Genomic DNA, 15,373 nt, shown 5'->3' with positions numbered 1-15,373 from the left:
CTGGGTGGTGCAGCGGTTTAGCGCCTGCCTTTGGCCCAGGGTGCAATCCTGGAGACCCGGGATCGAATCCCACGTCGGGCTCCCAGTGCATGGAGCCTGCTTCTCCCTCTGCCTGTGTCTCTGCCTCTCTCTCTCTCTCTCTCTCTCTCTCTGTGTGTGTGTGTGTGACTATCATAGGTAAATTAAAAAAAAATAAAAAAGAAAAGCACAAAGTATAATATATAAATGTCAATATATAGGCCAGCAAAAAAGTGAGTGTTTAAGTGTTTGCCATATTCTCTTCAGATTTTTTTAAAGAAAAATGAAGCTTTTCAGATAAAGCTTCAGATAAATTCCTTTTATTTTGCCGGCATTCCTTTTTTCCCCAAGGCCAGTGCTCTCATAATGTTATCAAGTACCTTATCAATGTCTTTTCAGAATTTACTGTATGTATAGTTAATTATATGTATATTACAATATACACTGTTATAAAATATACTGTTGACTGTTATTTTGTATATTTTGAAATGTTAACAAATGGTATCAATCTGCACCCTGTTTTTCTCAGTCCGCTCTCTGTTCTTGATGTTTATCCTTATCAACCAGATCTGAATACAAACAGATCCACATGTTCATTTTCTTTAAGTGTTTTATACTGTTTTATTGGATAATTAAAGCACAATTTATTTATTCTTATGATGATGGATAGTTCCATCATTTCTCATTATTTACTTTTACAAACAATGCTACAGTGAATGCCCTTGGATTTGTCTCCTTGGTTTCAGTGGAATCATTTCCTAGAAGTGATATTGCTGAGTCCTAGGATTTATGCATCATCAGCTTTCTTTCGATGTTACCAAAGTGTTTCCCAATATGACTGTGCTTTCTTACCCTCCGTTTCAGCAAAGCTGGAGCTAGCTTGCTTTCTTTCATCCCTTTTAAAACAATTATTATTTTAAACTAGTTTTCTAGAACCAATATGCTAGATATACTTCCTATAGTTTTGAGAGTTGTCTACTGTAAAATTTTATCTTTTTCCCCACCAAGTATCCTGTGTGTTTCTTTACATATATTTTCCCCATTTTCACAAGGTCCTTTCTTTGCTTCTTTAGAAAGAACTGAGCAAGTATGAAACCTTTGGTTGTTCATGTTCATTCAGAACAAAGCGCAAAGTTTAAAGCAAAACTATGCTTTATTCAAGCTTTCTTCCCAAATGAATCTTCCTCTTAATATAAATTTCACTGTCTTGCCTTCATTGTCATTATTTGAATGAATAAAATTACTGACCTTGTTGACATCTTCAAAGATCCTGAGAGGATTGTCTTAGCACTTTGTGTATGAGTTTTGATATTTTCCTGCTTATTTTCAATTTTTTGAAAGGAAATGAAAACAAAATGAATATCAGCGTTAGCCTTAATTCAGCTCCTTAACTTCTTTAAGTTTTTTTAGACCTACTAGGTATCTAACTTAGAATTTCATTTTAGTGTCACACAAATGTAGATGTTAATATGACTGCCAAAAAATACCTTCCTGAAATTAAAATTGTTGCTGTAGCCTGAAACTTGTTGAAATACTTCCTTACTTATAGTTCCTTTTGTCTTGGAGGAAGGAAGTCAGCCCCTGTCCAGTAGAGTAGATGGATATGGGCACAGTGTTCAGTTACATGAGGACATATATATATATATATATATATATATATGTCCTCATGTAACTGATATATATATATATCCCCCTTTTAATTTTTTTTAAAATTTTTTTAGAGAGGGAGAGAGGTAAGGGAGAGAGGGGCCAAGGGAGAGGGAGAGAGAGAATCTTAAGCAGGCTTCACACCCAGTGTGGAGCCTGATGTAGGCTCAATCTCACGACCCTGAGATCATGACCCTAGCTGAAATCAAGAGTCAGACACTCAACTGACTGAGCCACCCAGGTGCCCCCACATATCCCCTTTTTAAAAACACTGAAAACACTGAACTCTTAAACGGAAACAAAATTGGACTGATGATGAAAGTTAAGGATAGGGTCCAGACAAGTACCTTGAGCTTTTCTGAGGAGATCATCCTTAGTTCCTGTTTAGGATCACCTTTGAATATCTTGGTTTTCCCACTATTATTCTCCTTTTACCAGAGGAATGAACAGAAGTAAGCATCAGTAATACCTCCTGACCCATTGTTCCTTTTTCAAGAAACACTGAGTTTAACTGTTAGCTCTTAATAGCACAGAGCAGAAAGGGTTCAGTATCGTTGTGAGCCAAGTACTCAGGCCTACATTTTTGGCCTTTCTAAATAACTTTGATAGGTGGTGCTTGGTCTTATTAGCATGTTGAGCCCAATTGAGGAAGTGCCACATGTACAAACATCTGTTGTCATGACTTGACATTTTATGACGTTCATGATGCATTTATTTTGAGGAGGGACCTGAGTGAAAAGGATGTAATCAGATTTGTTTTTTGAAAGTGCAGTCTGGCTGTGGTGTAGAGACTGGGTGGAGGGACCCGGGGAAGGTATAGGGAGGTCTGTGGGGAGCTAGATGCAGTGCCACAGGTGCTCAAGAAATCCTGCCCCAGCTGGGAGGGTGACAAGGCAAGGGGAGAGATGGATGCACTTGAGAAACATTTAGAGGGTGGTGAATTGAACTGGATTTGGTGGTAGCCAGGCACTGGGGGCTGAGGGAGAAAACAACATCAGGATCAAATGAGTTTCTTATACTTTGATTGGGTGCACAGCTATGGAATCTAACAGGGTACCTGAAATTTCCATCACCATTCCATGTGAAATAGTGTAAAATCAGTATTAGCTGAAGGCAGGGAGGCACATCCTCATGTCCTATGCTACATTTTGTGATGCTTGGAAAAAACCTTGGAAATAGCCATCTACTTTTCCTCAAGGCAGGTATCAAGAAGGCAAAAATGGTAGGATTCTTGTAGTTACACTCTGTGTAGATTGAGGAGATTTTTGCTGAAACAGGAGTGTAGGAAGAAACCTCTTCATACTCATTTTCAAGACTGACTGGCTAGTGTCTGGTGTTCAGATGTGCCATCGTTCAAGGCAGCACCCGCTGCACGCAAAGGTTAGAGAGTTTTATGTGCCGTTCATGACATTGGTTAGAAGCACAGAGGAGAATTGTTCTTCTCAAAATGCTTTGTAATTATTTTCAGCAGCAGCTCTCAAGGAAAGTTTGTTCATTGGGGAAGGATAGGGCAGAGGGCTGGGTCATCAACATTTTTGGCTCCATTTTAGATAAACATTGGTGTCTGAAGAACTGATGGCTTTTGTTCAATGTCGCATGGACTGTCAACAGCCGACTCAGGGTTGAGACTTTGAATCTTAGAGCTTCCTAGAAGGGACACAAAAGCAAAAGTACAATGGAATACCCACAGTGTGACCTAACCTAAATGCAAAATCTCTCATTAGTTTACTCAGGTGGCAGATGTGTCCACCCCGTGAAAGGATTCTACTCTCTGCCACGATCCTCAAACTAGGAATTTAGAGAAGCCATTAATCTTTAATATAATTTAATTCAGGAATCTCTTTATTCTTCTCAGGCAGCATTGATTATCAGCTGTGATCACGCTGGCAAGCCATCTAGTCAAAGCTTCTCCAACCATTGCCGTCATTAGATTGATGTCTGCCTTTTATTGGGGGTGGGGTGGTTCGTGTAAAGGTTGGGAGTGGAGACAAATGAGTTGAAGAAAAGCAAAAAAAAAAAAAAAAAGCTGTTTGAAAATGACTGGAGATAATAAAAGAAACTGTCATCACTAAGCCCTCTGGCCCCCAGAACAGAAATACTGAGCTGAATTAATATGAATGACGATACTAATTTTAGGGTCTAATGTAACCAGTGAGTCTCTCTGTAAGACGAACTCTCCATTTCTGTTTGGAAGAGAACAGTGGAAAGGCTGATCAGAGGGTAAGAAAATGATTTGTCAGGATGCTCTGGGGGACACCTCAGCAGTTACCAGGATCCCATCACTGATTTTATTTGAAAGGGACCAGCCATACCATGGTCTTTCTGATGACTCTACCCCTTATGTCTCAGATACCCCTAGGACTGGGACTCCCTTCTGGAGTTGTTGTACATATGTAAGCCCCTGGTCTCCCACTCATCGAGATAGCACATCCTACAAGGTGCCCAGGGCTGACCTGGTTTCTGGAAGTGGGAGCCCATTACCTCTGTGGTCGGCGCTGACTCCCGGGCCCGGGTATGCTGGACTGGCTAGCGTTATGCATGAGACTTTTTGTCGCATGCTCTTTGCTTTGAAGCACATTTCATTTCCTTGAGTATGATTTGAAAAGAAAATTTGCATAAGATGACCTTAAGCAATCATTATCAGACCAACCTCAGTTAAGACATAGAAAATCCATAGGAAACAATTTTTTCTATTTTTGAGGGTCTTTCTTTTTTGATGGTCCTCCTTAGAATTTCAGGTTCTGACAACTGAAGTCCCACATCCTCTGTGACATGAGAGTCCATTTATTTCATTTGAATCAGGGGAGGGGTTTTGGGTTTTTTTTGGGGGGGTTGTTTGTTTTTTCACCAGTTCTCTACATTTCCACACCGCTCCACCTGCCTTCCTCTGGGTGTCACTGAGCTTGTCTAGCAGATGGTTACTGCCTCCTGAATGCCTTCAAACAGTTATGTGTTTTGAGTTCAGAGGCCCGTCGTGTGGACGTTCCAGCCATGTCAGCGTGGCCTCTCTCTTCAGCTTGCTTTGTTTATCTGGCAGCTCATTACTTAAGAGTAGCCTGTCAAAATAGGTTTAAATATCCTTTGGGAAACATGGTCACTCACATCCTTGAGATACCAGAAATATGTTGAATACAGGGAAGATTGGCTTGATAAGAAAAACACGATCGGCTTGCATCACCAAAAAATATTTTCCCGTTATTCTGGTTGAGTTTCCACAAACATCAGTAAGTGCTCACAAACCTACAGGCAATACATTTCTGCAGCCGACACGTAAAGACACCGAGGGAAGCAGGGAAAATGATTGCTGATGATTCGTTCTAACTACTTGACCTTCTGACCTCTTCTCTAGATATATGACCAAGATGGGACACTACAGCACTTTATTGATGGTGGGGAACCTAGTAAGTCGAGCTGGATGAGGTATATCCGATGTGCAAGGCACTGTGGAGAACAGAATCTAACAGTAGTTCAGTACAGGTAAAGTATATCTTGATTTACCACTTACAGAGCTGAAGCCCTTTGGCTTGCATTTACGAATCCAGGCTTGCTGCTAGTTTTGAAAAAAAAGATCCTGCAGAGAGTCCTACAGACCCCTGTGGGAACTGGCAGGAAGTTTTCACTAGGTTTCTGGAATCTCCTTAGTTCTTGCAACAGTAATGCCGTGAGAATTCAGGAATCAAGATGCTAGTGGAAGGCCTCTTCCTCGGTGCACATGGTCAGGCTCCTCCCAGGTCACTTCCCCGAACATTCACAACTGCCTGAATGAGCCTGGAAACCCCAATGATGGGGGGGAGGGTGAGCCTCCCCTCAACCGCAGCACATGTGTACACGCACATAAATCACAGTGCAGAGATGCAGCCTTGGATCCCCTACAGCCCGTCATCTTCAGGCTTGCTGCCTCAGGAAACTGTCATTCGCACACAAAGGCGTGGGAAACGGAGGACTCACGCTCACCCTGCCCCGGGCTGCTGAGCCTGATTAACCTCTCCCGCTCCATCCATCGAAAGGTGCCAAAGGGTTTGGCTTTGGCTCTTGGACAATTCAGAATATGTTTTAGGTGATGAGGCAGTTTTAGGTGTTGAGAAGTTTGCTCAAAGCCCAAAAGGTAGCAAAGACGAGGCATGGCCACCCTCATTTCCCAGAATCCCATGTGGGGGATGCAGAGGAGCAAGGTGGACTCCCAGATCCCCGCTGCATCCGCTCAGCGCACCTGTTCATCCAGCATTTCCACTTAGTGCCAAAGAAGGCAGGAGGGGAGACGGGGGCCCAAAAACAGATCACATAGGGAAAAAGCTCTTTTTGCAAAATCCCTCGAAAACATGTGCCATATAAATATATGACCTCAGTTATAAACAGCCGTGTTCCCTTTAGAATCAGAAGCAACTGTTTCGCTTTATTAGGCACCACAGACACATCAAAGCAGAAGGCCCTGTACTCGGCAACTTGGAGCCCTGCCCCTGGCTATTTATTTTCTTTCTTTTTTTTTTCTTTTTTAAACACGGAGCCTTATAAAGGGAAAAAAAGGGGGGGGGTGTTTTATCCCCCTTATAGGTTAAAGGCTGCACAAATCTGGCTGGCTCTCCGAAGGTCTCCAGTTCAAAAGGAACGTATTTGGGCAGCGTGTGACTCGCTGCCATGGTTTCTTGTGCAGTTCTATTTCATTAAATAATGGTTTCAGTGAAACAGTGCATGACGGTATTTGGTTACACTGCCATGTGCAGGCTTTACCCACCTTTATTGCAGCCGCATTTCTGCCATGAAGGTTTTGTTTTGTTTTGTTTTGTTTTATGAAACTTGAAGCTCGAAAATTAGTAAACATCGTGCTTGTCCATTCAGCAAGAAATCATTTGGCTGGTTCTGTCATGAGCACCCGGGGAGATCTCGAGGCAAATTCTGAATTGGGGGAAGCAAGACGCCCCTAGGGGGGAGGTGGGCCAGGGTAAAGCAGTCACCTCTCTGTCAATAATAAGTGGATTTTACAGCTCCCCTTTCGTGATGGCGCTGAGACTTCTAGATCTCCATGCTGATCTGTTTTCGATTACTTCGGATCTTTCTAAAATGAACTACAAAAACACAATTTAAAAAAAAAAACTGGCATCCATCACCAGTGACCACGTCCAAGAGTAAGAAAATAGAAAAGTTGGACTCTGAAGAGCCAGCTTAATTTTTATTGTACATGAATGTCCTCTTCACGAAGAGTCAGCTGGTTTAGATTCATTCTGTTATGATTTGTAATATCTAAATGGTATTTTCTTCAAAGCGCCCTTGATTGATTGACCCTTTGCTGAACGTTTTGTTTTTATTTTGAGGCTGACAATAATGTTTGTTGGCATGTGTTCTGCTTCAACTGCGTTGGGACGCCATGAAGCTATCTTTATGAGTCATCCAACCACAATACTAAATACATGTCAGCAAAGGAAATATTATCTGAAAAGGGAAAAATCCCTTTGATGTGCTCCAACATGCAGAGATTTCTGCGAGTTTTGGAAGCTCTGCCCTCTTGTAAGGAACGGTGTACGCTTACACGGTTTCTTTTTTTTTTTCTCCCCCTCTCGGCCTACTCCGAGCCTCAGAAGACCACCCATTGCTCGAAAACAGTTCTGCTCTTTCAGCGGCAAAGTGTGTCATTTGGTTTTAGCACATTCATTTGCCGGGCGCTGTGTTTATATTAAGGGAAGCCAAACGGAGAGATGAAATGTTACAAGGGTGAAGTCCAAAGTCGACTCAATTTTTCTCAAGTTAGGAGATGCCAGTGATTTATAGCTCGGCTCCAATTTTGATTTTTTTTTTTTATGTAGCAGTGGAAAGAATTAATAAAATGCACAGCTCTTGGAGTTGCGCAGGGAGGAGGGTAGTGAGGTCTGGACAACTGGCTGGAGTTTTTGTCAGATATTCATAGAATGTTGGGAAAAACATTCTGCTTAGCTAGCAGTGCCCTCGTGAGACAGAATGGCAGCAAGTAAGGAAAATAACAAGATAAATGAAATTTTTGCAGCTGCAAGTAAAATATTGAGAATCTGCACTTTTTTATTGATCTTTATGATCCTATTGCCAAGAGCCACTTTGTGGTGACAAAATATGTTGACAAGTGCATATCTCACTGCCATGAAAAATGTGGTGAAGGATTCACCTTATGTCTGCAGTGTTATACAAGGAACAAATTGCCCCACTACAGCCAATTCCTTGCAGAAAGGCTAAATTTAAGGCCCACCAACCCTAAACACTTTTATCTTGAACTTGAGGCTAATATTTGTAGCAATTCCTCATTGAGGAAGCCGGTCACGGTCTCATTTTTTTTTTTTTTAATCTGTAGGTTTTTCTTTATAGTACCAAAGCTGTTATAAAAAATGTTTATTTCTTGGTGCGTTCACTCTATCATTTCAAAGGGTAATCTTTCAGCCAGAGTAAAGCGCTCCCCTTGTATTTATTGAATTTTCATTCGTTCCCCGTAAGAGGGGTTTTCTCTTCTCTTGTGTCAAACTTTAGAAGACAGGCAATGGGGGGAGATTTTTTTTTTTACTTCCCTCCATCCTTCTGTCACAAAGCAGCTTGATTTTACTGCAAATTTGGGGACTGCCAGTGCCAAGTCGCAGGAATACGTGTAATGCTTTTCCTTCAAATAAGAAATCAATAACATTAATTTATATATGAGGGTGAGGCACCGGTGTCTGCAATTTGCCAAGAGACAGAATTTTCTCATTAGTGTAAGATGGAATTTTTTTTTTTAATGAGCCCTGGCTTTCTGCTATCTCCTGGGCCCCATATCTGTCTCTCCAGCCACGATGTTCTGTGGAGGGACACTGTAGACATAAACTGGAAGGTGTTTATCACTCTGGGGTACAGGCTCTAATTGGTTGCTGGGAATGATAAGGGGTGGTGGTGCAGATTTTATTACAAACTGTGTAGATGGAGCTGGGCACAAGTTTTTCGGGGCAATAACAATGTACCTCTTACTAAGCTGGGTTTTCTTTTGTTTTGAATAGGTCGAATATATTCTACCGAGCCTGTATAGATATCCCCAGGGGTACCGAGCTTCTGGTGTGGTACAATGACAGCTATACGTCTTTCTTTGGGATCCCCTTACAATGCATTGCCCAGGATGAAAACTGTAAGAATTTATTTTAGCTCTGCATTCACCTCTCAAAATACCTCTTTGAAAGCTAACGTTTTAAGAGTGTTGCTTGAGACTCCTGAAATATGATTCGCTCTGATACGTGATGCAAATGTGCACGAGTCTGTTCCCTCGATTTCTTTTCCCCTCTGTTGTGCTTTGCTTTTTCACAGGGCATCTCGACTTACACAGGCCAGTCCTTTCTTCACCTGTTTACGATTTCAAAACCGTTGTCAGACTTCTAAATGATCGGTGGTAGCGATGTGAAGGCAGCTGGTATTTATCAAGCACCTACTATGTGTCTGGTTCTGTGCTTGCCGCCTTATGGGGTTACTAGAGCCGCACAAGGTACAGCTCCTGCTCTGAAGGGATGTATGGTCTCACCAGAGGCACATTATATGCAAAAATGAAATAATGAGAAAACAGTGCTATGGAATTAGGAGTAAAAGCCCTCTGGTTAATTGGGTGTGCCTCCTCCTAAGTAGTCATCGGGATGAGAAACAGCAACACTCGTAGACCTATGACTGAGGAATTTGTCTAAGTTTCTTAGTCTAAAATAAACCATGTGACTTTCTTCTATCTTTATGACCATGGCAATCACTATCTCTCAAAAAATCATCTGACGTCTGGGCAAATCCTAACTTGAAGCCATTTTTTGCTCAAAACGTTTATTTATGTTTTATCAGTTCTTTGGAAAATATTGTAAGGTGGTTTCCAGGATTTGGAACAGAATTAAGGCATTCTGTGTTTCAGTGATGTCATTTTTGCCTTGGCACTCAACTGGCAACGGATAATTGCGATGAGCTAATAATTTGAGATTATGTAACAGGAAAAGACCCAGAGAGAACAGATCTGTTGAAGAAATTTCATTTTGAAAAAGAAGTTTTATTTTTCCTTTTCTGCTTACTTTCTCCCCTGCCCCCCGCCCCAAACTCCACTAAAAAATATTCATGTTACTAGTGAGGAAAATTCTGATCAGATATTTCTTTTCCACGTTGTCTTTATTTTCCTTGCAAAAAATTAGAATCCTCAAAAAACATGTTACTGTCAACTTTCCCTTTCTACTTTACCCTAACCCCAAACCAATCTCAAATCAAAAAATGAATCTTTGGACGTATAGTACATTCCTCTTGCTTCCCAGGTTTCTACTGGAAAGTTCTTTTCTGCAGTCATACTCATGTTTGAGGGAGTGTCTGTTTTCATAGGAGAAAATCTCAGTGTTGGACATGAGTGTGCGGTTGCCATTAGAAGCAGATATGGACAGGACACCAGTACATGCTGTCTTCCCACAGTCACTCCAGGCCCTTGTTCTACTAAAACTAGACCAAAGTCCCTATACAGAAGGACTCTACTACCCGACCCCCTGACCTGCTGAAATGGCCTGTCTCCTGAATCTTTGATGTACCCTCACCTTCTGGAATGTGGAATCGATCCAACAGCATTTCTGAAATCCTGTACAGTCCTCTGTTTCCTCCACTAACAAAACCCACTACAGACTCTGAAGACGTTATTGTGGTATATGTGTCCAGAAATATCGGAGAATAAGCCTATCAAAGCCTAGAGTTCTGATGTACCTAGCACATAGTACAAGGATTATTCATTCATTGCTCACATATTTATTGAACACCTTCAGGGGGCCAGTGTCTTTGTAGGTGCTACATATACAGAGCCAAAAAAGCCGATGAGAATTTTGGCCCTTGTGGAGCTTATGTTCTAGTGGAGGGAGACATATTAATAAATGAATAAAGAAATGAGTAAATAAATGGTTTGTTAGGTGGTACGTTTTGTAGAGAGATGGAAACAGACAAGGGATGATGCATGCCAGGAGTTGGGAGTTGCAGTTTTTGAGAGTGATCAGCGTGGGCCCCACTGGGACCGTGGCCTTTGGGATGAGATTTGAGGAGGGGAAGGAGCAGCCACATTTCCACATTTGTTATTTGGGAGAAGGGTGTTCCAGGTGACGTGATGAAAAGTGTAACGGCCCTATGATGGGATGTTCCTGGCCTGTTGGAAGAGTGTCATGGAGTTTAGCATGGGTGTTTTGGAGTGAGTGAGGTGAGGAGAAGTTAGGTAGAGCACAAGCAAGGACAAGTTAGATGTCAGATAGGGCATGAGCAAGGACCTCATGGGGCCCAGGAGGCCCCTGTCAGGAGCCTGGTTTTTCCTCTGTGTGGGCCACGCAAAGGGTGCTACAGCTGAATTTTGAAAAGAAGAGTGATATGTTCTGGCTGCCTTTGTAAGAGGATTACTCTGGCCACTGAGTGGAGACCAGACAGTAGGGGCTAAGGGTAGAGCAGAGAATCCAGTCCCAGGCTCTTGCAGGAATCCAAGGGAGAGATAATGGTAGTTTGGGCCAGTATAGACACGGTGGAGGTGGTGAGAAGTGGTTGGATTCTGGATGCATTTCGAAAGTAAAGTCAACAGCATTTGCTGACACCTTGGGTGTTGAGTGAGAGAAAAAGGAATCAAAGATAACTCTAGGTCTCTGGTCTGAGAAGCTGGAAGGATGGAATGGCCATTTACTGAGTTATGAGTCAGAAATGGAAACCACCGTGTAATGACTTCTTAGGGAATGCATTTCAAACCCTTGATGTGATCTCTGAGGTGGAAGTCATACATTTACACCATTGCTTCCACCTCATGATGTTGTTATATGGATGAGACAGATTTAAGGATTGGGCTGGAGGATTTTGGGGTCTTGTGTGCCATTCAAAGCCACCTGACAATAAGTGTCTGAGAGCGTACCATCTGGTTTTTAGATTCAGTGCCGACGTGTCATCAAAAGAGTAGTTTCTGGAAGCACCAGATGCTTTGTTTTTTAATCCCTCTCTCTCCTAGAATCTGACTGTGTAAAGCACTCTTGAGGTTGCTTGTTAGAGTATTCCATTAACTCCCCCAGGGCATATGTTATATCATTTAGCACCTGAAACCCTTGGGAGAAAATTTGAAAATGGTTAGCAGCGTAAAGTATTGTGGAGCAGCTCTTTTGCATTGAGTTCCAAGCTCAAAGTGAGGGTGGAGGGAGAAGTTTAAAGAAAATTAAGCCATTGACCAAAATGCTGCACAGTGACAATCCCCCCCTTCCCCCTAAGGGTATTATAGGAATTTTATTTCAGTTCCCGTCTCAAAGTCATATATCTGTCATGTGATTGGCCACCCAAGGAACCAGCAGAATGCTTCATCAGATAGCGTAGGGGAGATATATGACTTGAACTCTAAGATGGATTCTCATTCCACATGATTCACTGAGAGAGCTGGAAATGCTTTATAATGAGGTTCCCTTATTCTGTGCAGAGAAAATACTCTGTGTGATTTAAAAGCACAAATGTGTGAAAGGGCAGGGCAGATAATTGAACAGGTCCCTTCCATAGCCCTGAATAATTTAAATCTTCTCAACCAGATTAGCAATTCCAAGAAAATTTTTATCCCACTGAACTGGCTACAAAATAAATGAGGTACCTTAAAAAAGAAGCTTCTTGATACCAGAGACGTATTTGACAAAAATGCTTCCACAGAGCCCCCTCATAGTGCTACACACGCACCAATTAATAATAAATGCCCACTGGATGTATATCAAGAATCTCATCCTATGATTTGGAGGAATTAAACATTTCAGCCTGGTTTTCCTTTTGCTGATGACACGGATATGTGGCCCAAGACAACATTCAAGGGAAATATGATTTCATTGAGCGAATAACACTAATTAAGCGCTTGCATTTATTAAAATCTCATTTTTCTCCCATTGTTCTTTCAACGGCGAAAGCACACATTTCCTCCTGAGCGTGTGTGGTAGGTCGAGGCTTGAGTGACCATCCCCCCTCCGGCGGCGCCCGTCGAGTGGTGGGCACACTCCGGGGCCCAGACAAGCCACTGAAAGCCGCCGAGCCTCAAGGCGAAGGCTGCCTTTCACACAGGCATTTGGGCTCTGGAAGCAATTCCTCTGTTATTTTCTTTTTTAAGAAACCGGGCTTACAAATGTAATAGAGCCCCAGGGAGAGAGCTGCTCCATCCACCGTGGGCCTTTCAGGAGATCCCGGAGGAAAGCCGGTGTCGACAGATTGCATCCGTGAGGAGGAATGAGGCTCCCCGAAGCTTCCAGTGGGAGATTAGCTCCTGCGGAGTGTAAAGAGCATCGTGTGTTCATATTCCTTTCAGAGGAAATTAAAAAGAAAAAAAACAGGGAATAAATGTTCAACAAGTCTTCCTGCGGCTCTCTCTGTCTTGGCATGTGACGCTGAGGTAGGCAGAATGTGGAACTCAGTGGCCCCACGGCAGTTCCCACACTGACGTAACCTCTGCCTCTTCCTCTTGATCCTCCAGAGCAGAGAACAAAAAGGGGCACTTCTGCATAGAGCCCCTCACCCTTGCTACCCTACCAACAGGGAGGAGCTAAAAGAGCTAGGCCCAGGCTCACGCCCTACCTCCAGGAAGGAGAGGCTTGCAGTAGAGCTGGGTCCAGCAGGACCGGCTGTGCGCTGAGCCCTGTTACAAGCCATAGAAACTCAGGCCCTGTCCTCACATCTAGAAGAAGGCACACAAGCATGCAGCTGCAAACCACACACAACACAGGAACCAGGTGACATGACCATGGCAGTGAGCCTGAGACAAGTACTAATGCAGTTGAGGGGAGTAAAGGTTCCAGGCCCCTTGTGTACTGTAGGAAGCTGGGATTGGACTCCTCACATAAGTCCAGGCACCGGAAGTTACTGTTCTGTCACTGACAGTGGACTAGAAAAATACTACCTGGTCAGTAAGCCAAGGAACTGCCTATCTCAGGCCACTGAGCACAACCAAGTGCCGCTCTCTAAAAATAAGCCCTGGCCTCTGGGATGTTGTGGAGCTTGATTTCGTACTACCTGCCAGGTTTAGAAGCCTTGAGCCAACAAACAAAGATTGATTCAGAACCACAGAAACCTGTAGAGTGCTAGCAGGAGCAAAGAGAAGTCACCCCATAGGGATCCTCTGTATCAGCATAGGACTCCCAACAGAAGGCACTGCCCACTGAAAATGTACCCATAGCAAGAAATGACAGAAAACACAGGGAAATCCACTATCGTGAAAGATCTGATCTCTTCGGGTGCTTTGGGATGCTGGGGCGTGCCACCTAGATCCCAACCATGTTGTCAGCTTGATGCACTCATTCTCCCAGTTTGTGGGAGAAGAAGGGGTTACCAGCTTTTAGATCAGTTTGTCCCCAAGAGTTACCTTCTGCCTAAGAAAGCCACTTTGCCCTTGTTTGTGCTCCTCTTCTGCAAAGCCCGTGTCCAGTGACTGGTTGGTGTGGGGGCTGCCAAAGACTGCTGACCTTGTCCCAGAGCAGGACAGCAGTGAAGGATCTCCCCGAGCTCTGGAGCTGCCAGTCTCCTCCATGGACATGGTCCTCCTGTGTCACTCTCCACGAGATGTTAATCCCAGGAGCACTCCTCAGTAAACCTCCTGCACACAAGACTGCAAATCTCCATTTCAGAGTCTTTTCCCAGGGGACCCAGATTTGCATTTCCAATCCAGATCTCTCTACTGAGCCCCATACTCCTATCCAGTTGTCTGCTCCACCTCTGCCTTTGGCATCTTCCCAGAGCGTCCGACTCAGCATGTACAGCTGAAACCATTCTGCCTCTCTCCCAGTTCAGTAGCTCACCCCCATTCATCCAGTTGTTCTTTCTAGAAACCCTGACCCTCTCTCTAAATCACCTTTCTATCCAGGTACAAAGCCCTGTTGATTGTGTCTTCTTAGGTACACTTCTCTTTACTTCTTCTGCCACCCCTTGGTCAACATGAGCATCAGCTTAAGCACAGATCACTGCCGTAGTCTCCTCCTTCATGTCACATTTTCCTTGGTGGCATCACAGCAGCCAAACTGAAATCTTCTTCATTTGCTTATTGTATTGTTTCAGGTCATTTGCATGTTTTGTTAATAGGTAATTTGGTTCCATAGATCAAAATCTAGAAGATACTGTGGTCATATAATTCCGCTGAGAAGTCAGTTGATAGATACCCAGGTTTCCTTCTAGACCTTTTTTTTTTTTTTTTTTTTTGGCCTACTCTATTTGAGCATGTTCTCCCCCTTTCTCTGGCTCTCACTCTGCCCCTTTCCTCTTTCTGCAGACAGCAGCATACTGTATACATTGCTCTGCACCTCACTTTTTCATTTAGCAGTATAGAATGATGATGCGTTTAAAGCATAAATCTCATCACCTCACACCCTAATTTAAATCCCTTTTTTTGGTTTGTCTTACTCTTATAATGAATCCCCAGTTCTTTAATATGATAGCCCATGGCTGTATAGAGTCTCCAGAAAGTATTTTGTATAGCTCACATTAATACAGAATTAGAGCTCGAGCATCATTGGATCTGGCCCTGTTTAGTTTGTTACAGACCCTACATCCTCTGTCAAGCTCTGTCCCAACTTGGCATCCACACACACCCTATGGCAGAGCTGCCCATGTTTCATCTTCTTGTATTGCCTTTTTCCCCCTTCCCACCTGTCTGACTACCTGTGTGCCCTACAGGACTCACATTCAGGATCACTGCCTTAGGACATCTGCCCCTCACACCCTAACTGTAGCCATCCCACGTATATGCTTGCTGGGCACCACT

At 43.2% G+C, this 15,373-nt stretch overlaps 1 protein-coding gene across 1 annotated transcript in view; it reads left to right on the top strand.

Annotated features, from left to right (window-relative positions):
• PRDM6 (PR/SET domain 6) overlaps positions 1-15,373 on the top strand; it is a 100,014-nt gene that overhangs the window by 64,454 nt on the left and 20,187 nt on the right. Inside the window, exons 4-5 of the mRNA XM_055302235.1 lie at positions 5,015-5,142; positions 8,649-8,773. Coding sequence (XP_055158210.1) covers positions 5,015-5,142; positions 8,649-8,773 — 253 coding nt within the window. The remainder of the gene's footprint in view (positions 1-5,014; positions 5,143-8,648; positions 8,774-15,373) is intronic.

Source organism: Nyctereutes procyonoides, unplaced genomic scaffold, assembly GCF_905146905.1.
Source record: "Nyctereutes procyonoides isolate TBG_1078 unplaced genomic scaffold, NYPRO_anot_genome, whole genome shotgun sequence".
NCBI lineage: Eukaryota > Metazoa > Chordata > Mammalia > Carnivora > Canidae > Nyctereutes > Nyctereutes procyonoides.
Note: the sequence above shows the minus strand (reverse complement) of the source record. Positions and strands in the feature narration are given on the sequence as shown.